This window comes from Parus major, chromosome 11 (genome assembly GCF_001522545.3).
Source record: "Parus major isolate Abel chromosome 11, Parus_major1.1, whole genome shotgun sequence".
Lineage (NCBI taxonomy): Eukaryota > Metazoa > Chordata > Aves > Passeriformes > Paridae > Parus > Parus major.
This window is the reverse complement of record NC_031780.1, coordinates 14,194,930-14,218,041: the sequence shown is the minus strand read 5'-3', so window position 1 is coordinate 14,218,041 and position 23,112 is coordinate 14,194,930. Positions and strand designations below refer to the sequence as shown.

The 23,112-nt window shown below is 43.2% G+C and overlaps 1 protein-coding gene across 1 annotated transcript in view; it reads right to left on the bottom strand.

The window, feature by feature from the left end:
- Positions 1-11,477: 11,477 nt before the first annotated feature.
- CCNE1 (cyclin E1) overlaps positions 11,478-23,112 on the bottom strand; it is a 12,027-nt gene continuing 392 nt past the window's right edge. The window contains exons 2-12 of the mRNA XM_015640376.2: positions 22,991-23,107; positions 22,599-22,689; positions 22,323-22,391; positions 15,896-16,038; positions 15,685-15,820; positions 14,741-14,887; positions 13,888-13,983; positions 13,399-13,533; positions 13,205-13,316; positions 12,961-13,118; positions 11,478-12,109 (exon numbers count right to left, since the gene is read on the bottom strand). Coding sequence (XP_015495862.2) covers positions 11,987-12,109; positions 12,961-13,118; positions 13,205-13,316; positions 13,399-13,533; positions 13,888-13,983; positions 14,741-14,887; positions 15,685-15,820; positions 15,896-16,038; positions 22,323-22,391; positions 22,599-22,689; positions 22,991-23,107 — 1,327 coding nt within the window. The 3' untranslated portion in view covers positions 11,478-11,986. The remainder of the gene's footprint in view (positions 12,110-12,960; positions 13,119-13,204; positions 13,317-13,398; positions 13,534-13,887; positions 13,984-14,740; positions 14,888-15,684; positions 15,821-15,895; positions 16,039-22,322; positions 22,392-22,598; positions 22,690-22,990; positions 23,108-23,112) is intronic.

The following is a 23,112-nucleotide window of genomic DNA, read 5'->3' as shown; positions in this document are numbered from 1 at the left end:
CTACTGCTATGCATCGGGCAGACACAGGTCACTCCTGCTGCACAGGAATGCTGATGGTCCTGCCTCCAGAATCAGCTCAGACCAAATAACAGAGGATGAAGCACGGGTTTTTTGTATATTCCAGGACAAATTGCCATAACAATCAATGACTTTTCAGATAGAACCTTCAATCAGATGCAATTAGAACATAAAAATATTATCTGCCTTCTCCAGGGTGCAGATATATGGACTGATGCCTTGTGGAATGCAAGCTAAGGACCAAATTCAGTGAGCAGAGTGAGAAACCCATCACGGGAATCCAGAAGTCAGTGAAACAGAGGAGCCCCTTGCTACTGCCTGTGTTTGCAGGATCAGGAAATAGAGGGATAAATTCTCATGTCCCAAACCAATAAACACAAAATTATCTTTACACAATAATTAATCATCCTGTAGAATGAATCAGCTGAACCAAAAAATAGCAACCTGTTTCTGAGGAGCTGTTAGGGGCAGCAGCTGGGGATTCACAGCTCAGACCTGTCCCAGTCAGATGAAATGAGGGCTCCAAACACACAGGAGTGTGTCCACACACACATCCCCGGGATTAGTGTTTGCACAGATACAAAGATGATGAATGAGTTACTTTAATCCGTGGCTGCATTAAACAGATTGTCTCTGTACATTTAGTACCTGCTTTTTCAGTTCCAGCGGGAATTTAGTACCTTTGCTGATCAGAATCGATAACTTTAATTGGTAGTTTAGAGTTAGGTGCAAGGTGCATTGACACTAATGAAAATTACTTGCTTAATTTGCCAGTGACACCAGGGAACGTGCTGGGGAAGGCGCAGGTGAGGCTGCTGCTCTCTGTGGCCCATTGCTCGGGCACAGAGGGATGGGGATGGGCCCATGCAGCAGGAGGGCCAAGCACACCCAGGAGCCCAGGCAGGGGCCACATCCCTGGGTGGGTGGCCACAGAGCACAGAGCAGTGGCTCAGGTGTGAGTGCTCAGGAGAGCCGTGCTCCTCCTGCTGCCCAGGGCACATCAGGAGCCCCGGGACCCGAGGGAGGTGAAGCCAGGGGCTCTGGCACAGGCAGGCTGCTCTGTAGCATCTGCAGGGCTTTCTGTGCACCGAGCCCCTTGTGGAGCAAACCTCTCCTCGCCAGTGAACAAACCCACGGCAGAGCTCCGAGGGCAGCAGAGGAGGCAGGGCTGTGCCAGGAGCAGCCTGGCAGCAAGCTCCTGGTGCCCAGGACAGACACCCAGGGACCACCCCGGGCCTCTGCTCATCAAACTGAAGAGGCCACATGCATCAGGCCCCCAGGATCTTCCACTTAAGCTCATTTGGTGTGGATCAAAATTAAAACACAGCTACCTTGCGGGCACATTTGAAGCCCTCGCTAGCCAGCAATTGAAAGGGCTCTGGCTGGCCCCATTCCCTTTGAAGCATGCCTGCTGGCTGTAGGTTTCTCTTGTGCTCCCTCGCAATTACAGCACTTTTCAGCTTCTCTCTCTCCTTTTTTCTTTAATTTAAATAGATTGAGAGAAATTAAAAAAAAACCCTCATCAATCAGACTTATCAAATAAAACTGTTGAGGTAGGGCCAGCTGCAGCTACATATGTCAAACTCAGCTGCAGATATGAGAAGATGTAATTCATGGGGTGCTCAGCTTTTTGAGGCTTTAGCAGCAAAGCTAAAGACATTGCTATATTCCTAAACCTATAGAGATACCTGCAAGGTAGGCAAGGATCAGTCCCTGCATACACAGGTCTGTCTGGACTCTGCCCCCTGTGGAAGGGGGTGTCTGTGCTGTTCTTGCTGCCTGGACACATTCCTTCACAAGCTGCTGCAATGTCCCCCTTCTCAGGGCTTGGGAAGGACTCAATAGACCTTTGGTTTCTTTCCTTGTCCTTGTACCACGTGCGGCTGAACAACCTGGCTGTATAATCTGTCTGAAATAGTGTGCACAGGTTGTTCCAGTTGTAAGAGCTCAAGTGAAAGACAAGAGCAACAGCAAAACTTCTCATTGATTAACATGGGTCATTATTTCTCCAGACTTTGCAAATTTTGGTTCACTGAGGTCCACTTTTGTTGAACACTATTAGCTGAGTAACAGTACAGCCAGAAAAATCCAAATGCAGGTAACATCCCCAGATACCTGCACAAGGATCTTGATGTGTGGGTGAGAGCAATCTTCAGGGGCACAAGCTGAAAATGATGAGGAATAGATGTCTTGGTGATGCAGAAAGTCAGAGGTGGAGCATTCTTCCCCCATTATTAAAAAATACCTCTATTACCATGTACCCCCAAATGCCTGTGTTCTGGGACACAAGTGATGCCCATGGCTCTCCTGCAGATCCTGCTGGACAATACTTTTTGCAAATACCCTGAGCACAACCCTCCTTCTGTCATGGCAAAGTGTCAAGGGGAGCATTGAGAAACCACAGCATCCTCTCCTCTCCCCCTGCTTTTCCACACTGCTGTGGCATGGCCAGCTCTGTGCAAGGGACATCCCAGCAACTGCTGACTGCAAACAACAGCCCCAGGACATCCAGGGACAAACACACGTAACAAGAGACACTGAGGGACACAGAAGTGTGGAAGTACTTCACGACTGTCCTCATGGTTATTTTAACAAAAACCTAGTTTAAAATCTGAAAGGAGACTTAAGAGGTTTCCCAGCCAATGGAAGCAGAGGCTTCCAGAGCACATCCCACACAGCAAACACTGTCAGTCTTTCCTTGCTTACAAAACCTGGTTTCTCAGGCTGCTGCCAGACCCTCGTGTCCTCCAACAGACTCCATCTGCTGGTTTTTCAGACAAGCAACTCCTGCAAGGACAAAATATATCGAGTTAAATAATACACACTTCATCTTCTGTTTCTCCCAGCAAAACTGTGCAATTTTTGGAGATATTTTGTAAATTCAGATTTATGATGATTGTTTTTCATGCTATGGCTACCACAGTGACCATAGAGAATTTATGGAGGTAATAATGTATTTAAATAGACAATTTTGAAAAAAACTGAGCCATTGCAATGGATTAACACTCAAACCATTAATATTCAAGCATATTAAGTCACTTGAAGGATTTTTTTTGTGTGTATGCATATTTTGGGGTATATTCTCCTTATAATACGTGGAGAGAAGATATGCTTTACTGTTGACATTTAACACATTTTCTTTATTGCTTTTCATTTCATTGTGAGTAAAAGCGTTATTTGTCCACCCAGCCTTCCTTAGGACGAATGCCATCATTTCTGTTTGCAGAGGCAACCAAAAATTAAAGGAAATATTTTAGATGTCAACATTAAATGTCAAAAACTGATTTTAAGTAATTAGTAATACCCTGGCACATATGCATTTTATTCAGAAAATTCCTGTTAAAAATATTCATTGGGGAATATTCAAATTTATTATGTAGAACAACACGGCATTAACGTGCTGGCTTCTATTTAATGCTTTGGTTCATAGCAACAAAGATACCAATGGGAAATCATTAAACAAATATGAGATTTTTTGCGGCATAATGGGTCTATGTTTGGTATCACTTGAAAAAAAAAAAAAAAAGAAACCCCTCACCGAGCTCAAACTGACAGAAAAAAAAAATTGCAATGATCAGGCAAAGTACAGCAACATTATAAATGTTAACAGATTTCAGAAAGCGATTTTATGTTAATTCAAATGTTAACGCTGTCCGGGGCTGCGGGAGGAGATAGACGTCGCCGGCAGGGAGCACAAAGGGCTGCCTCTAGATGGGGTGTGGGGTGGAAGTTTTATTAATTATATTTCCTTTAGAGCCCTAACAATAACATGTCAGTAATCTACACATTCTGTACTTAATTGACGTTAATGATTTGGCCGGCCGGGAGCCTCCCCGCGCCGTGAGAATCGCGGCCGTCCCGCGTTCCTCCAGCCCCAATTAAAGCGATGAGCGTGGGGCCGCGGAGCTGCTCCTCCTTCCCCACGGCCCGGCCACGTCCCACAGCGGCATCCCCCAGCCCTCCTCCGGCAGCCCTGCACAAAGGGACCCGCACCCAGCCCCAGGAATCACCGCCCTGCCACGGGCGGAGCTGGAGCAGGACCCTCTGCTTCCCCTCTGGCACGACAGCTGGGGACATTCGGGGCTTTGTCTCTCAGGCAGGTGAGCAGCAGGTCCCAAAGCACACACACAGCCGTCCCCAAAAGCCCAGCCATCCCCAAAAACCCAGCCATCCTCCTGTGTGCCTGTAGCTGCCCTGGATGCTCTGATCCAGGCACTCAGTAAAGCCATGCATGCAGCTATGGAAGGGAAGTGATGCCTCTCAAAACCAGCCCCTGCCTGGGTTGCTGTACTAAATTCACCTGTGGTGCCACTCGGCCAACACAGAGCATCCCAGACTCCCAGAATTTTCATCTCCAGAGTCAGCCCTTTGGGTGACAGCAGTCCCTGGAAAGGTGGTTTCTCTTTAGGCAGGCAGATGGGGAGAAAGCCCAGTGGGCAGCAGCAGGATCCAAGCCTGCTGCGGTTGCCAGCACTTCCCGACCTTTTCCCAGTGGCAGATGGTCCTTGGAAATGGCAGGAGAAACCTGGAGTCCTACCATGGTCCAAGAGCACGTGGAAGTTACAGCAGCAGCACCAGCAGCTGCTCTGGGCAGATGCAGGATGCCTTCCTGGTGTGTTGCAGCAGTGCATTCCCTGCATCCTCCCAGCACAATGGTATGCAAGGAAGTCATGCAAATTCCTCCGTGAGAACCGGTAATAGACCTGCTTTTGTGTACGGCATTTCCTCCCCCCTTGGGGCTACTCAGACTCTACTCATCCCACTTCAGTGCCAGATGTGCATCACAGCTGGCAGTGCTACAGCCCCAATTCCTTCTTCCTCCCTTCCCACCTTTGATCCTGAGGCCTCCACCATCGCTCCTGCAGGTGGGCTGAGAACAGAGCACGGTGGCTGAGCCTGCACCACTCCTTCACAGAGGACAGTTGCTTGTCTCACTCCTTTTTCTTCTTACCTGCATTAACAGAAGTCAGATCTTCTTTAAGTTGTCCAATGGAGGAAGCCAAGAGACAAGGAAGTGGGGAGAGGAACCACAAAAACCCCCCATGAGTCCAGATTTGGTAGGAAATCAGGTTAAAAAAACCAACTCAGTCACTGCAAGCAAATTCCACCCCCTATTAAGAGGTTTTTAGATCAGCCTTCCCACAAGCAGCACCTCTCCCTCTCCCAGCAGAACAGGGTGGCCCGGGCAGCAAAACATTCAACAAATTGTTCCGTTGCCACTTCTCAGGGGAAAACATTTGCTTAAAAACAGTCAGATGAATTTGGAGTGATCTATAGGGCACTTTGTTATGTTAATGACTGTTACCAACTGTCTGTTCTTTATATTAAAGTGTTGACTCATTGTCAGTTGGGGCGAGACAAGACAGCTTGCTTGTGCCTTGCAGTCCTTTTGCACTCACCCAAACTACTCATGTGAAGACACTTTAATATGAAGAGACACTGTCTGTGGCTATTATTAATCTCCTGACTGAAGCCCAGAATACTAATAACACCACGCAGGATCAGCTAACCTTTCCTCAGAGCATTCTTCATTCTGCAGGATTTTGGCCAAAACTAAAGCATTTTTTTCTGCTCTCACAAGGCTGACAACCAGACTTCCCAATCAGAGATGTAAAAAGATTTTCACTTGCCCTCTCCTGTGCTCAAATAACATCATCATCATCATCATTCTGGCAGAGGTAAGAGGGGTGCCTCCTGTGAGCCCAGAAACATCAGCTTTACCCACATCAAACAGCAGCATTTGGCAGGTCTGGCTGAGGTGAGAAAGCAACTTGTTTATTCTCAGACTGATCTTAAACCCAAGTGTAACAACCAAACCTCACTGTGAGCTGTACAGTCCAAAAAATGACACTGGCATCTGGTAAGAACTGCAAGATGGATAATGGGGTGAAAAAATAACCTCTATCTTTTAGCTCTTTTCCTGGTCAATAACTCCTGACATGTAGAAAAATTGTGCTGAGGTACTGAGCTGCAGAGGCTGGTGTCCTGATAGTACCCCCCCTGAAAAAAATCCAAACACCTTGCACAGAACTGCAAAATAAAGCACTGTATTACTGTTCTCCATCTGATGCTGCTGCTCTGGGATCCAATCCAAGAAAGCTCAAACCATTTATCCTGGCTGCACACAGAGCACACCATAGGTAAGTTTGTGTAACTGGAGTCTGAACACGATAACCTGAGCAAATCACAGCTGTCCCTACTTCTTCTTTTGCCTTGGGAGGAGCCAAAACACATTCTACACAGTATCATTACATTTTTACTCTCTGCTTTCCAGCCAAGCCACTTATTTTAGTTGTATGTGAGGCCTCTTCCACCCATATTTAAGAAAAAAGCAATAATCCTAGATGCAGAGCAGTGTCTGCTCCCTGCCCATGCAGACCAGCCATTCTCACCCTGTCAGCTTTAGTGGACTTCACATCCTCGTGTCACCAACAGCTTCTTTCTGGAAACTCACATCTGTACATCACTTACTTTGGGCTCCTGACCCTACTGAGAATAAAAGAATCTGCCCCCAAAGGAAGAAAAGAGACCCAGCCATGTGTTTAGCACCAGGAAAATCACGTCTGTGGTGTAGCTGTTAACTGCATGATTTTCCAGAAAATGTTTAGGCTTGTTGCTTTTCTCTGTCAGGAAAATTGTTTAGCTCTTGATTAAACCCATTATAATTTCATTTTCAAGGAATGCTACTGTATACAGTTTGCGAGAAATCCAAACATTTGATGCTTTGATGTTGCCTTTATAGTATAAAAGTATAATATATGTGACCAAATACTGATTTTTAAATGAAGAGTGACAAACTCTAATATTGCCAGAGAGACACTAAGTGCATTTGGATTTACAGAAGCATTTCCCCTCCCCAGCCACTGTCCATAAACAAAGTAGCTTCTCTTCTTTCAATAGTCATGGGAATTTTAAAAAGCAGCAAAACCCTTACTTCTTCAGCCAAGCCAAGGCAGAAGTTAACATCTGTATCAGCCTGTGCTCTGAGTATCAAAAAATCTTTTCCCCTCACAGAGAGTTCTTGTCAGGCATCTGCTCTCCTCCATCCCAGGAACAGGGGCTAGGGCACATCTGACAGAACAGACACCAGGTGAGAAAAGCTCCACACAGAATTTTTCCTCATATCCCAGGCAAACATTTAGGATTTCGTATTTTATCCCCTTGAATATTATTGCCACCATGCTGAAAATCTAAAAAGAAGTGCATTATATAAACATATTTGCTTTCTTACTATATGAGTTATATGAGAATGTTTGGCTTGGTAAAACAAACCCAGTTTTCAAGTAGATTTACCCTTCCAGTAGACAGTCTGCTCCCCTGAATTGCCAGCATCTGTAGGACCAAAGCCCCTGGGGATCAGAAAGGTTTTCCTTCCTTCCTTGATAGCCATCTCATTTAATTTGCCCTCAAACACCCAAGTGTGCAGAGTTTTGAAATCTCTGTTTTTATTCAGCCTACAAAGAATACTTCCTTTCTTTTTCTAACATGAAACTCACCTTTAACAGAAATAAAAAGCTTAATGTACAAACCTACTCTTTATGCTTAGCATAAACTTATTATTTCAAGAGATTGAAAGGAGATAGCTCATATAGCACTGCAATATTCTGCAGTCTTAGTTAACTGTTTGATTATGTATAAGTTGTGGCAATAGTGGACTACTCAAAATTTGAGAGAAACACATTTTCTACTTTGAACCTGGTTTGCAGATAGTGTGGTTGAAAGAGCACAGGATCATCATCAAAATATTTACTGTTCATCAACTCGAGCCAAGTGGGTGCTCTGCTGTAGTTTTAACTCCAAAGCAGAGAAGTTTCACAAATTGCTATAACAACAAGAAATGGACATTAAAGTCTTCTCATATTTGTACATACTTTTCTCCTGCCATCTCACAGACACAAAAAAAAAAAATTAAATAAAACCCCCAAACCTCTCAGTTTCTCCACCTTGACTGGCCACCCCATGGCTGGGGCAAGGACAGGATGACCAGAAGGGGAAGAGCCCTGCTGCTTCCTTCCACAAGCAGCACATGACAGAGCTAACATCCTCTATTTAAATGCCAAACCTGAACAGAGACTACAAGAGTCCAGGCCAAGCTGCCCCTGGCCTCACCAGCAAGGCCTTGTTCCTAATTCCAACAAATTCAAGGCTAGGCAAAGCTAACCTGTGTTACTGCACAGCACATACCAGTGTCTTTTCTTGATGGTAGAGACTTATGGAAGATGAAGTATGATTAACCTGGTGCTTTAAATGCATGTTGACAAATGTCTCTAGAGACAGCAGGTCCCTCAATTCCCAGAAGAGAAGGCTTGTGCCAACAAATGAGGTGAAGTGGGTACATCCAGTGTCAGCCTGTGCACTCACCAGTCCCCTGCTGCACTGCACACTGACCTCCCAATGGTTCCATAAGGCTTTGTCTTGTAGGTGCTACTCAAATAAAGTCTGGAAAAAAGCCCATTGTAGGCTCTGGAAAGCCCTAAGCTAAATTTCAGGTTCCCTGACACCTCCCCCCTGAGCAGATGCTGCTGTAAGCCTTGTACACTGGCAGCAAGGTCTGAGCTGACAGCCTGGCTGGAGGAAGAGTGTTCCACCCAGCCAGCCTCCTGGATTCAGGCTGCTGCTGTCCTGTGTGGGCAGCAAATAGCACCCAGGAAGAGAGAGAACCCTGAACCAGGCCTCTTGTCTCCACCTTGTGCGAGCAGGGATGCAATAAACCCCTCGTGTTGTAATTGCTAAGAACAAAGAGGAGCTGCTGACCTCAGACCTAGAAATAGAAGCTGAGAAAGACCACACTCCTGCTTTAGGGCAGACAAGCTATGCAGAACTATTTCTGTGAACTATTTATACCAATAACTATTTCTGTTAGGTACCTACAGCATTTACAAGAGCAGAGCATCTGGCTGACTCAGTGGGGATTGCCATGCCTCCATCCTTACTGCTCACCAGCGCTGCTCCTTTCCACCCCAGCTCACAACTGCAGCCTCAGCTCGCTCATTTGGGGCAGTTTCCTTCAATACAATCCCACAGCAACTCTCAGCTTCCAGTTTTACAGCAGCAGTAATGCAAAATTAGCACTGGATTCAGTTCTGTTGTTCAGTTTCTCTGATGCCCCCAGCTTTCAGACCAAGGTGAGGGTTTGATGCATTGTTATGACAAACCTTTCAGGAGGAGAAGATAATCATGCACCACCTGGGTTACTGCAAATTCAATTTACTTTGCAGCATGCTTTATGCTGGTCTGGAGCTATTAAAGAGAGACAGTTTCCAGTTGAGGAGCGTGCAGCATTGCACAGCTAAATTGCTTTCCCAGGGCTGCCCAATGCTGCCCCTCCTGCATCACCCTGGGGCTGTTCATCCCTGGAGGCCTCTCCCCACCTCTTGGGAGAACACATCTGGGGGCAGAGCCTGCAGGAACATGATATTGGGCATTAGCCTATCTTTGTAGCCCAGCCCAAACACCTCAAACCATTTTCTCTTACCTAGTCAGGCAGAACTGTCCCCTTACTTCCCCCACCACACTGGGCCAGGATCAGAGTTCAGGAGAACAGGATCCACAAGCAAAGAAATAGAGAGAAAACCCTCTTGGAGGTGATTTTTTTCTAATAGGGACAACAATCTTCCTTTAAACTACCAGCACTCTTCTTTAAAAAACTTTTCAGCTTGTGGCAACCAAGGCAAATTGTTTTCAAGCTACCCTAGAAAGGCAGCACCAGAGACAGTATCCTCATGTTACAACAGACAGCCAGAAAAAGATTCTTATAAAAGATGAGAAAGTAAGAAAATAGCTCTAAAGATAGGCCCCCCAGCTGGGATGTGCTGCATCTCTGGGACATGACTGCATTCCTACCTGGGGAACTGCAAAGCCATGATCTCCAATCTCCACACTCTGAACACGCTGCCTTCCACCAGAATAAAGGAGGCTGACCTTTCACAAAAGAAAGAATTGTAAATTGAACAGGATTACCACCTGAAGCAGAGATTGCATTTGGAGATACCTGCTGTCTGAACAAGTTTAATTCATAGGTGTATCTATCTCTCAGACCCTGGTTTCCCATGCAGCCCAGAAACACATGGAACATCAACATTAACTCTTGCATAGGTATTACCACAGTTAAATATCTAGTTGAAACTGGAAGCTAAGAGTTTACCATATCTCTAATAATATTCCAGCATATTTTCTTAAACAGCTAAATGCAATCCCCATTTTTAAGAGGACAAATTAAAAAATGGAATTGATAAAATATGAAACATCTAAAAGGGACCAAGATCTGAAAATAAACACCAAAAGGCCTAGCACTGAAGCACGGTTGGTGATACAGGAATTAAACCTAGACTACCTTTCAGGAGGATTAGCTTCCCTCATCCACCCCAATTTTGTATTCTACACTGAAGGACAAAGCACCAAAATACGACCTAGCAAATCCTTCAGAAATCAGCAAATATTACACTTTTGTCTAGGGCATGCAATTCTCTGAGAAATTAAAACCTCTCCAAACTGGCAGCAGCAAACATGTTCAGCTCACATTTACACTTGTTTTGTTAACACAGAACTTACAACCACTCATTGCAAGGAAAAAAAGCCAGCAGCACCAAAGAACTTGCTTACCATTGATTACCACAGGCATTTTTATTACATTAAAGCTTTAACATTTATCAGAATACCGGGTCAGGGAAGAGTCAAAAAAGCAGAATAACTTTAAAAAAATAATAAAAAGCAGCCTTGATGGCAACTGTTGTTTAAAAAAAAAAATCTAACCAACACCAGAAAAGGAACTTCCTGAAATATTAAATGTTGGAGCATTTAAGTTATCCACAGGAGGACATGATGAACCCTGGTAGTCTTACAAAAGTTTTCAGTGTTATTGAACAATCCTTCAAAGCAAGCACCAAAAACATGCAAAAACCAAGCAACCATTTGTGTTCCCCTCTTCTCCAGAACCATGAGTTTCCAGAAAATGTCCCACTAGGACTTCTGTGATTTTCAGATGTTGAATCAAAGACTTTCCTGTTAAAAGGCATATACCTCTCCAGAATTTAACTCTGCACACATGATTTTTTTGTCAAATACTGTGCCAAACCCCCAAAGTTTAAATGATTATTTAAGAGGTAGATTTTTCCTACTTATGACCACTCACTGAGCATCACCCAAGGGTAACAATGTGGACCTGATTCAAGAATTTCCCAGTAAGCTGATCATTACAGAGACTGTTAAGAAAGGATTGCCCATTCACTTATGTTTATTATCTCCTCCCCAGCCTCCTGGTACCTGGCTAGAGGAAATCCAACTAGCCCAACACAACAATTTTACCTTAGTATCCAAATAAAGAAGTTTCTATGGATAAGCCAATAGTAGTAAATAAATAAAGCAATAGTTACTACACTATTTATCCCCAACTCCCACACTTATTAATGGTCACAATGTGAAACAATCTTGACTGATCATAATTAAAAGAAATATAGAAATATACATAAAACCAGCTGTCTTAGACAGCATTTTTATTAAAATGAATACACAGAGACATAGCAGCTTTTACAGTAAAGAGTTTTTTAAAAGGCATCAAGTTGTAAGCCAACCATTCAAAAAAAGAGGCTTTGAAATGTTGTCTTCCACAGCACATTTTTCCCATTTGTCAACGAGGGACAAATCTGCAGATTACCCCAAGGCACAGTAACTAAACTAAACTCCAAGCCCTTTTTCTGAACAGTTGATCAAGCATCACCCTCCGTAGCAGCATCTGGAGCACACCTCAGTGTTCTTTCAAGTGGCTGGTGTACTTGATCCATTTCTTTAAAATATTTTAACATTCAATAAAACTTTCAAATAGAAAAACTTCTGTCACATGAAAGTAAGGTTTGTTTTCAGATTCCATGGAAGCTTATGAACTTCACTGGCAGCATTTCTGTAACGGAGCAGGAGCTACAACCAGCAGAATAGGCACTTCAGCAAAATTGTCCGTCGACAGTTCCTAAAGTCATAATGATTGCAGTCCACAAGACAGTTTCTTACTACTTTGTGGTGGTGTAAGGACACCAGTGGGGAAAGGTGAAGTCCTATTTTGCTCAGCCAATATGGCCTGTTTTGCTTGAGCTCTGTCCTGAAAGCACATGAAAAAGAGAAAAAAAATCTTCACTTTGGTGTGTCTGTGCATTAATAGACTTCAGTGTTTTATAAACTGATAGATTGTTAATCTGGAAATGCATATCCATATCTAACCCTCCAAACAGTAACTGATAAAGCACACAGTACTCAGTAGTTACTTGTAGTACAGCTCCAAGAGATCAGTATTAGATTTTGCAATCTGATGATTAGCATTAGGTATTCATACCTAATGCTAATGTACTCCTGTACATTCAAGAAAGCAAAATTCAGAAACAACTGAGCAGGAAGAACTTCAACTTCTACCTACAATTCAATAACCTAAAGAGAAAAAATAACCCAAATAAACCACAATTTGTTGAAGATGACTTTGATCCTCTGATAGTTTCTCACTCTAGAAGCCACTCTTGCTCCATTGCTTCTCAATGACCACTGCCATGTAACAGTCCCATTAGATCAGTCTCAAGTGATCAGTCTTTATTTTTCTCTGGATCAGACAAGATTATATTAGTGGTATTTCCTAGAGAGAAAAGTCTAACACAAGGTATTTGAAGTATCCCAAAAAGTAAAGAAATGTTTCTGATTTCGAGGGTAATTATATGCTGTTTGAGATGAGAGGCTGGAGGCACAATCACCTTTTTAAACTAAATACTGAACAAGTCAGTCCCAAGACAAGTCTTTATCTCAAGAATTTTGGATGTGGACTACAACCTTATGCCTTTTAGCATCTAAATACACTCAGACTCAACCTGCTAAGGCTTCACTTAAGTTGACTGTATTTTCTAACCAAAAAGCAAGACTTCAGAGATTTTACAGACAGGTCTTTGTCTTCATTCTGCACATACATACCAGCAAATCAAAGCTGTTTATGTGCGTCTGTATATTGTGCAAATCTTCAGGAGCTATCCCGCTAAAGTGTTTGAGTTTGGAGCTTCCTACTTCCCTCAGAGCCATGGCAAACGGGACCATCCACTTCACACAGTTCTCTATCTCACAGAATTCATAACCTGCAACACAAGACACATGCTTATCTGCCTGAATGAAGACATAACATTTGTCAACACACATGATTTAAGTTTATAAATGCCAATACCTGAAACTTTCTGCATCAACTCAGATGAAGAGAAGTGATACAAAGCAGAAGCTGCAAGTATTCCATAGGTATACTCCAAGCAGCCAATATCCAGCACACAGAGATCCAAGAGCTACAAGACAACAGATGTTTAGTAAGCCTGACACAAAAACACTTTTCCAGGTGAAATAGCATTTGAAGGAAATCAGTCTTACCTCTGTTATTTGTACAAATATCTGCTGTGGATATTGTGGCAGCATTACCTCATAAAGATCATTTAAATATGCAACTTGCAGGTAAATGTTTAGCCAAGATACAACAGTCAGTGGATTTAAGTTCCAATTAAGAGCCTGAAAGAACAGACATACAAGACTTCAGTGCCAATTTAAGTTAAGTTCCTAACGTAAACCACAGAAGATGGTTTAACAATCAGAAACTCTAATCCCGGTTGGCTAAAGCATCTTTAAAACATGCAAATCAAATACTCTCACTCTTCCTGCTGATACAGTCAGGGAACAAATAATTTTGTTAATACACACATACTGGTGAATGGTTTAGATCTCTTATTACCTAGACAAAACACTGCTTTCTAATTAGTAAGAGAAATTGCGCCTCTTAGCATCACCTAAGATTAACCGAGGAGCTCTGCTTTTATCTGATTATGCTATACATTTTTAAAAACTAATTCCACTTTTAAATATTACCTTCATAATGATCAATTCCATACTGATGATTTCATCTTCTGTACAGGCTCCATCTGTAACATAGGCAAATTGGTGCAACTTTGGTGGATAAATTTCCTGAAAGATAGGAGATCAAGTATTTAATTCATGGAATAGGTTGCAACTAGTTTCATGTGTTACATTAAAAAAAAAAAGTAAATAAATAAACAGAACAACCACTGCTTCAGCCTTTCAAAACAGAAAATTTCTAAATTCTGGTGTTCTCTGCCTTTAATAGACACAGATGTCTTGTTCATCATAGCGTTCAAATTTCACTTTGGATGGATCAGTACATGCCTACATGGTTTGACTACAGCACCACTGTGATTGTATCATAACTGACATCAAGATTTTTTTAAGTATTCTAAAGAAAAGTCCTTTCAGCTCTTGCTTAAGAACAGACTGAACAGCAGCTCTCATAAACAACTAAGAGCTTGAAAAGCTGTGTATTCTAGTAGTTCAAATTGTTCCTGTAAATAATAGCCCAAACTATCATGCAGTAGGAACTCTATTGCAATGAAATTGCAACAAGTGGTCACTGTACACAGCTACCAGCCAAAAATTCATTTAGCAACTGCAACTAAAACTTTAGATTTATTCTAACACTGAATTGTCTAATAAGAAAACCAGCTAACACCGCAGTATAATTTTACCCACTTCTTAAAAAAAAAGGAGCATTGAAAAGAAAAAAAAAAATAGATCTTTTTTCTGTCTCCCAGCTGAAAAAAATGACAGAAACTAACTCCATAAAGCTTTCCACAACGTGTCCAGCATCCAATAAGTGTGCTGTGTGCCCATTCACATTTTTATGTTAAGTAAAGCTGGAGATACTTACCTCAAGCTTTGCTGCTATGAATAAAGAAGTGACACCAATAAGCTGCAACAGTGTTTTTACAACATCCTGTTGTGTTGCCATAAAGCGATCAAAGAAATCTTGGGCTAAATAAAAAGTTTCTCTATGAAGTTTGTAGGCTTCACAAACCTGGAGAGACAACAGAGATTACAAAGGTCAAGAACAGTGTTAAAAAGTCAAAACAAGATGTTACATATGTATTAAAAAAAGGGCACAAGATAGAGATAAAATTTATATTGGCTTTCTACTTCACTGGTATTGTGAAGTAACATGTTAACTAAGTGCAGGAGTTAAACAGTTTCCTTTGACACAAGTGACAGTCATTACAGTAACTTGCAAGAAAAAAAACAGATCAGAGTGAAAAACCCTTCTAGGAAATGCAAGCACATGTTCCAACAATGTCAGAACATCAATTCCTCGTTTTTTGCAAAAATAAATCATTCCAACACCTCTAAAGGGAAAATTCTCACAAGCACTCTAAAGTTAACATCAGGGATTATGTCATCCAAATAGCAAAAAAGACTCAGACACGGAGGAGATGCAGCACATTCCGCATGACAAAAACAGACAAAAAGGCTGTGAGATGGATCTGATCTGAGAGCTATCCACCTTCCTTTTTACAGTGACTTTTGTAATTATTTGTTCAGCCTTTGCCTGCAGTGTGGCCTTAAAAGCTTACCCTGTGTTAGGGACAAATTGATTATTATCCACTATCAATCGAGATGAATAACAGAATATATTGCCAGTTTGCAAATCATCAGCTCAATACATCATATATTCTTTAAGTTTGGTGCCGTTCATTGACAAAATTTAAGATGAAGACAAGTATCTGGAGCTAAACATGCTCCTGAAGTGCACTCATGACAGTTATTAGTGCTCTTCAACAAAAGCACACTTGAAACACTCACAAGCACAGAACAGCTTACCTCCATTAGCCAGTCTAGAAGGATGGCTCTCATTTTAGGCTGCAGCTGGGGATGCCTTTGCAGGTAGAATTTATCCCTCACGTAGGTCTCTTCTTTGTTTATCATGTTTTTCCATACATCATCCCTGTTTGCCCAGCTAAGAGAGATCAATGTTTAGTTTTGGCTCATGAGACAAGAGGAAGGCAGAGCAGCAGCAGCCCAGCACACTCACCCTAGAGCTGGCAGTGGGGTAGCTCTGGTGGGAACAACGCTCAGATGGATAAAGCGTGAGTAATCAACAGGAACGGGATCGTCGTCTTTATCCGGAGTGGGAATCAGCATGTGGGCATTCTCGTGAATGTTATTCCAGGACATCTATTAAATCAATCAGGAGATTTTACACTGTGCTTTTTTAAGTAATTGCTTTAATTGTACACAGAAAATACTCATAATTTTTATCACAATTTCTTGCCAATGTCTTATATGTTTAAACTGCACAAAATCACAGAATGGCAGAGGCTGGAAGGCACCTCTAGGTCTTTTGGTCAACTTCCCTGCTCACACAGGGCCACCAACAGTCAGTTTCCAAGGACCTTCCAGAAGGCTTTATAGTATCTTCAAGGAAGGAGACTCCACAACTATTTTGAACAACTCATGCCACGCTTGGCTGCCATCACAGCCAAAAGTGTTTCACAATATTCTGAGGGAATTTCTGCTTCGGTTTGTGTCCATCTCGTCCCAAAGAAGAGCTCAGCTCTATCTTCTTTACATCTTCCCTTCAAATAGTTATAAGCAATTGATACAAATTGCCACAGACCTTTTTTCCCAGGCTGAACAACCCCAGCTTCCTCAACTTTTCCTTTTAACAAAGATGCTCTGGATCTTGAATTACCTTAAAGGACCTTTCTGGACTCTTTCTTGTATGCTCAGTCTTTTTGTAACTAGGGAGCCCAGAGCTGGACACAACACTACAGAGGTGGCCTCACCTGTGCTGAGGAGAGGGGGTTTTGCTTGTAAGCACTGTAGAGAAAGCTTGGAACTAAAGCTGAATAACGTTCACCCTGCTGTCCCCTTTTGAAGGACCACAACTGTTTCATAGAAGGATATCCAAGTCAGAACCTCCTACTCTCATGCTGCATTTTGTTTTTACCAAAAATATACTTGCCCTTAGGTAAAGAACAAGCAGATGGAACTCAAAGACCCAAATAAGAGGTCAGGATTTCTGGTAAGGAATATGTAAGATAACATGCCTGAAGCCATGCTTTCATGCAAAGCATCTCAGATGGTGAGCACAGCAAAAGTTTGTAGAATTTTGTACTCATTCATTTAGCAGTTATGATAAAAACCCAAAGCACATATGACCCAATTTTCAGAATACAGCCAACTACATGTTAAACAACTGCTACTAAACTATCAAGCTGGTAATTTTATATGACAAATTCTGCCATGGTCTGCAAACATCAGATATCACAAACTTTGCCTACTATGTCTTTTCAACTCTTATCTGGACCAGAACTTAAGTCTAGGCTCACTCTTCTACATCTAACTTTTAAACAGGATCTTGTACATTTCACACAATGCCCCAGGAAAGCACTACTTTCTTTGCAGTAGAATACAAAGCCAGAACTGTGACATCGTGTCTAAGCAAATTAAAACTGAGCATGTTTGTTTCACACTGAAGTCAGCCATCCTGCTGTAAATTGATCAGTTCTGCACCACTAAAAGGACAGAACTCTCTAATAGATTTCTAATATGCTAAAAAAATAAATTAAAAATAAGTTCAGATAAATCATTAGACACTATCAAGTAAAACACTATGTGAAACTTTGCCTCCTGCAAAAAAGCTTCCACAGCTGATTTTTGCCATCTTGCATATGACATCACTTCCCAGAAAAATGGCTCCCTCCTGCACCAGTTTCACAAACAGAAACCACTGACTTGATGAAACAAAAACCACATTTCACAGTTCTCTCACAGCTAAGACTGCTTTGCACTTTGAGTTACTGACACACAAATCAGTCTTTTTTGCTTCTTGGGAGTTCTACATGCAAATATAGCATAGCTATATACCCAGCCATGCCAGAATTTAATTTGGGTGGGGAGGAGGCAAACAAGAGAATAGTATCATTATCTTAAACATTACCAATTCCTTGCAAACTGAAAGTTCGAATGAAAACGTCACATCGGCATTGCCTGAAGTTAACTTTTGTCCTCCCTCAAACCTAGACTTTAGTCACACTTTGTTCTCCAAACTGCACAGCAAGCCCAGCTGCCAACAGCCTTTGGAGAAGTGCTGTCATATCAGTTAATCAGCAAACAGAAAAGCAGTAGTTTATACAGTATCTAAAGGTGCATGCTACACCAGCAGCTTCTGGAGGACAAGAGACTTGCCCACAAAGTTCTCAAAGCAGACAGATCACTTGCAACAATACTGAAGATACTTCACCACCCTAAATTTTCTATAAGGACATAGAAATCAAAGTTCAAGAGCCTCTTAAGTGTTTTGAAAAGAAGGGAAGAAAGCTTTTGACTACATAATATCACTTAACAAGACACTGAGGAAAAGATGCGAGCAACACCACAAGTACACAGCTTAGACAAGAACTAAAGTAATGTGCAGGGTCTCAAAAGGAAGCAGCTTCTTAGGGAAGGAGACAGGAATTAGTTTAGGTGAGGGAACACCATAACTCTGGCACAGATTTTGGTTGAGAGAATGAACACATGAATCAGGCTCTTGAGTCTTCAAAGCAGATTTAGCAAGACACTCAATTGAAAGTAAGGAACACTATCAATAAAATGCATTACCACACACTGCAACTGTAAGGAAATAGGACCCACCACTGAAAAAAGGAACAGTTTAAGGTGGGGAGGATATGAGGAAAACATGAAGGACTTCCTTTGGGCTTGCACAGAGCCAATTTGAAAGTGAAGACCTATCAGAAAGCAACAGATGTTACCCAGAATCTGTGCAGCCTAACAGAGGAAGTACTACAGTCCTGAGCTTCTGCGACAAACAGGAGCTGAATTGGCACACAAGCAAAAAAATCAGCAGGAAGAACAGCCTCTTCAAATCTGTGTGGAGCCCAGCAAGAAAGCCTGGTGACACCCACAGAAGTGTTCCAGGTACAGGAGCAACTAATCAGATGCAGATCTCTGTCTCAGACCTAAGAAAAAGACACAGACAGGAGAAACTAAACTAAGCATGTGAAAAGGCTCATAGGAGTAGGGGTACCAAGAGGGCAGAAGGTGGGTGAGAAACACATTAGAGCACCTAAGCCCATACAGCTCCAAAGAGAAAACCCAGGATTTCAGAGGTGAGGTCTTTTTAAAGCTCAAACACTAGCAGGCCTCAGTTTCCCACAGCATATCACCATTCACTTGTCCATCAAATACTCATAGAAATTAATCTTTTTGAACCTTCAGGACATAGATCAGGCACAAAACAGAGCAGGTATTGACCACTGGGGTTATTGATTATAGGCCCAGCAAGGCCTTCAGCGAAGAATAAACACCTAAAAATGCAAACTGCTCAAACTCTCATGCACCTCAATGTGAGCTAGGAGACACCAGAATCAGATTCCACTGACAATCAAGGAATGCAGCAGGAGGAAGAGAATAACCCAGAACTGCATTCAAACAGCAACACCAGATGTTTTTCAGCATGGAAATCAATGGCAAACAGGCCTGTCTGTCTGTCACCCTAAAAGCAGCAACTTATACCACAGACAACAGTATCACTTCCAAGTCCACAGCCTTAGGTTGCCCATCAGAAACAGCAAGACCTATAATGCTAGTCATTTTTTACTCATAGGATGCATTATTTCTTTGCCATCAGAAGGGAATCCCAGATTTAGTAAACAGGACAGAGAAAAGCAACTCACACCATTAAGTTGTTCCAATCCTCTTGAGATAGCATAGGAGCTTCTACTCCTTTTAAATAAGAGTCTAAATGTCCTGATCCAGATTAGAGCCAAGTCAGGTTCTCAACCTGGGTATAGTTTACACTGGTTTTTTATAGGCTTTGTTTTGTTTTTTTAATTGAATCTTCATAAGTTAATTTAGATTAGTCCAAGAAGTTTTTTGGAGGATATTTTCAAAACACTTACATGGAACACTTTGACAATGCTAAAACATACTCTGGAAAATGTCTAGTGAAGAACTGATCAAAACTCCTTCCTGAGTGTTTATTCCACCTTTACATGTGAGAACATGAGCTAGTTTCATCTAAAGAAACTAACTTCTAGATTTAATTCTTCACTTTACATGGAGGTGACCATGCAACTTGTATCACAATTGCACAGATTATTCTAGTTTAGTTAGATGAATTTTGTTTTACATGGAGCCTTGGAAGTGCATTCATCCCCACAAAGCAGCCAGAATTAGTATGAGAATTGCTAGCAGAATTACAGCAGTGCCAGTTCTCCAAAATCAAACACAGAATTTATGCAATATTCTGCTGTCACAGACCTGATAATATAGCCACCCTTTCATCACATAAAGGGTAACGGCATCCTAATTAAGAACTGAGGCCTTATGTTCCACAGAAGCAAACTAATGAATTGACTATGAAGATGTCATAAAGTGGGATGTGACTGTGATATTTTGCCTTGTGGATAAACTAGTGTCAGTAAACAATTTATTTAATGTAGAAGTCATGTGGTATAGGCTGCAGTGGATTTATAGCTGCTTGCATTTTAGAACTGTCGTGTCTCCACAGAATAACTGTCGCCCTGGCTATCATTCCAGCCTGCTATACTGCTGCTGGAACCGTAAACATATTCTCATTAGTGGTCCATGGCAATTTATATCAGAGAATAGCTTGTGTCACACCATAGACTGAAGAGCTGCTGCTGTGCAGCCAAATGTTAGCTTTTTTAACCAGATCTGGAACAATCTGGCTACTTTGTCACAACAACAATACTTTCCCTATGTAGGAAGAGGCATGATATCATTTATTGTTTATAGAATGAAAGGGTCAAATTCCACCAGCATTCTACAATTACCTTGAAAAATTCCCAAGTAAAGATTTTTGATGCCTACTGACTAAATTATCTAAGTTTTAGTTTACCTATCATTCCTGAAGGAACACTGAATGGCTACCAGGCCAAGAGCACAAACAAGAAGACAGAATTGGAAGTCTTTATCTGCTTTCAAGGTTGAAGGTCAGCATATGCAAAAGATACTTCAAGTTTCCTTCCACCGTCTTTCTTACAGACAGTAAAACTGGGTCCCCACTGAGATTTTCTAACAAATACCTTGTCATTATGCAATAAACATGCACAAGAAGGCCTTACTCAGTTTAAACAGAATGAATCTTCTGATGAAGGAGAAAGCTGCAGTGAAGGACAAGCAGCTCTTCCTTGTCAGAAGTGAGAAATTAGTTTAATATACTGTGCAAAAGAAAGACAGAAGGGAAGGAGAGATCCCCTCATTAAATGCTCACCATTTGAGCCCTGCTTAATACGTTGACTGATAACTAGTGTACGCAGTTGCAACAAGCAGAGGCCATTCCAAACAATGATGCCCATCTGTTATGGTAGCACTTCAGTCTTAGAACTTCCAGCTGCCACTTTGGGTTAGATGTGCCACATTATGCACAGCCTTGCCTACCAAATGGGGACAGGCTGCACACCCTGACCATGACTTCTGCAACCTCAGCATCACCCCGCGTGTGCAGGGACAGGCTGAAGTCTCAGTGACAGTGACTGAGCAGGTGTGAGTGTGTTCAGGGAAAAAAGGAGGGGAATTAACCTATTCCAGAACACAAGCTACTCAAGGTGCAACAGCATCACACTTTCAACCTCACTCACCAACACAGCACCCAACAGAGATACCAAAAGCATCTGCTTTTTCAAGAATGTGCAAAGCATACAAAGGGAACTAGAGGATACCAGTAAAACTAGCTTTGACTTTATAAGTCAGCTCATTCTACAGGCCTTACTAAGAAAGCTAGCAATGGTCACTATCAACTTCTACTGCAGGACTGATTTTCACAGGTAGAATGACTTTACAGAAATATTCCTTCATTCTGCAGAGAAACAAAGCCTCTTTTACTGTACCATGAGCACCTAGTATACGCTTCCAAGTTCCAACCAGGAACCTCTTTCCTAGTCTGTCTAAAAATTATCCTTTACAGTAGAAATAGAGTTGATACTGGAAGGGGAAGCTTTCCTCTCTCCCAGATGATAGATAAGTAGAGACATGACTACAAAGAGAACCATTCCAAGAGATGATTCTGCCTGCATGCTTAAGTGTCTTGTGCTTTGGCCAGCAAGCTACAGGGGCACATGTGCAAGGTACATAAACACATGGACTGCACTTCTGCACCTCTCTGGAGAGGTAAACAGAGAATAGGTCAAAAGGCTTGACAGGTGCACCCTTGCAACCCCAGGACAGCTGAATTCAGTTCGGCATTAACGTAATGTTTCAGACCAACACAGATCTTGTGTCTTGCAGAGACTTCAAAACTACATTTATGAACCAAATTGTTTTGCACACTCCATCATCATCAAGGGCCAACAGTCCCCCTTGCCCACTGCCATGCAGCATGTGGCAGCAGCATACCTGTTTCACCACATTAACATAAATAATAAGGTACTGCAAAGCAGAGTAGAGTTAAGTAAGATTACAATAATTACATATAAAGCAAATTCAATTACCTGTTTTTCACAGGGCTTTTTTCTAGTCATCTCCATTTTGGCAATTTCTTCATCAGGATCCTGTAAGAACTATAAAAAGCAACATGTAACTTCCGGAGTACAAAGCGCGGGACAAGCAGCTGTTGGCCGCCTGGTCCCTCAGGAACAGAGCCCCGCAGGCCGACCCGGCCCCCGGCCCACCGCGTGGGCCCCGCACCCCCAACAAAAGGCGGCGGGGCCCAGCCCGGCAGCAGGGCGGGCGCTGGCCCGCGGGCACCGGGCCGGGCCCGCACTCACCGTGGCCACATCAGCTTTCCTCTTGCGGGCTCGCATGGCGTACTCCGCAGCCGCGTCCCCCTTGGCGGGACCCTTCTCGTCCGCGCAGCCGCTGCAGAGAGAGGGGAAGCTGAGCGAGCGCCGGCCGCGGGAGCCTCCCGGGGTGCCCGGCGGGGCGCTCGGCCTGCAGGGCCCCGAGCAGGGCGGGCCCGGCGCACTCACCTCTCCCGGTGCATAGTACCCGCCTTGGCCGGCCAGGGCGAGCCGAGCGCCGCGCGGGACGCGGCCGAGCGGGCCCGGGCCGCAGACCACCCGCTCTCCCCCTGCCCCCAACAAAGGCCGGCAGAGGGGCGCAACGGGCGGCCCGACCGGCCCCACCGGCTCCCCCCGCCCCGCGGTCGCCCTGTGCTTACCCGCACTGCTGCTCACTCACCGCCGCGCCAGCCCTCGCCGGCCGGGAGCGGGCGGCCGGTGGGTGCCGTGCCGGTGGGGCAAGGCGGGTTTCGCCAGGCGCCTGCTGCCTCACGGCGCGGCC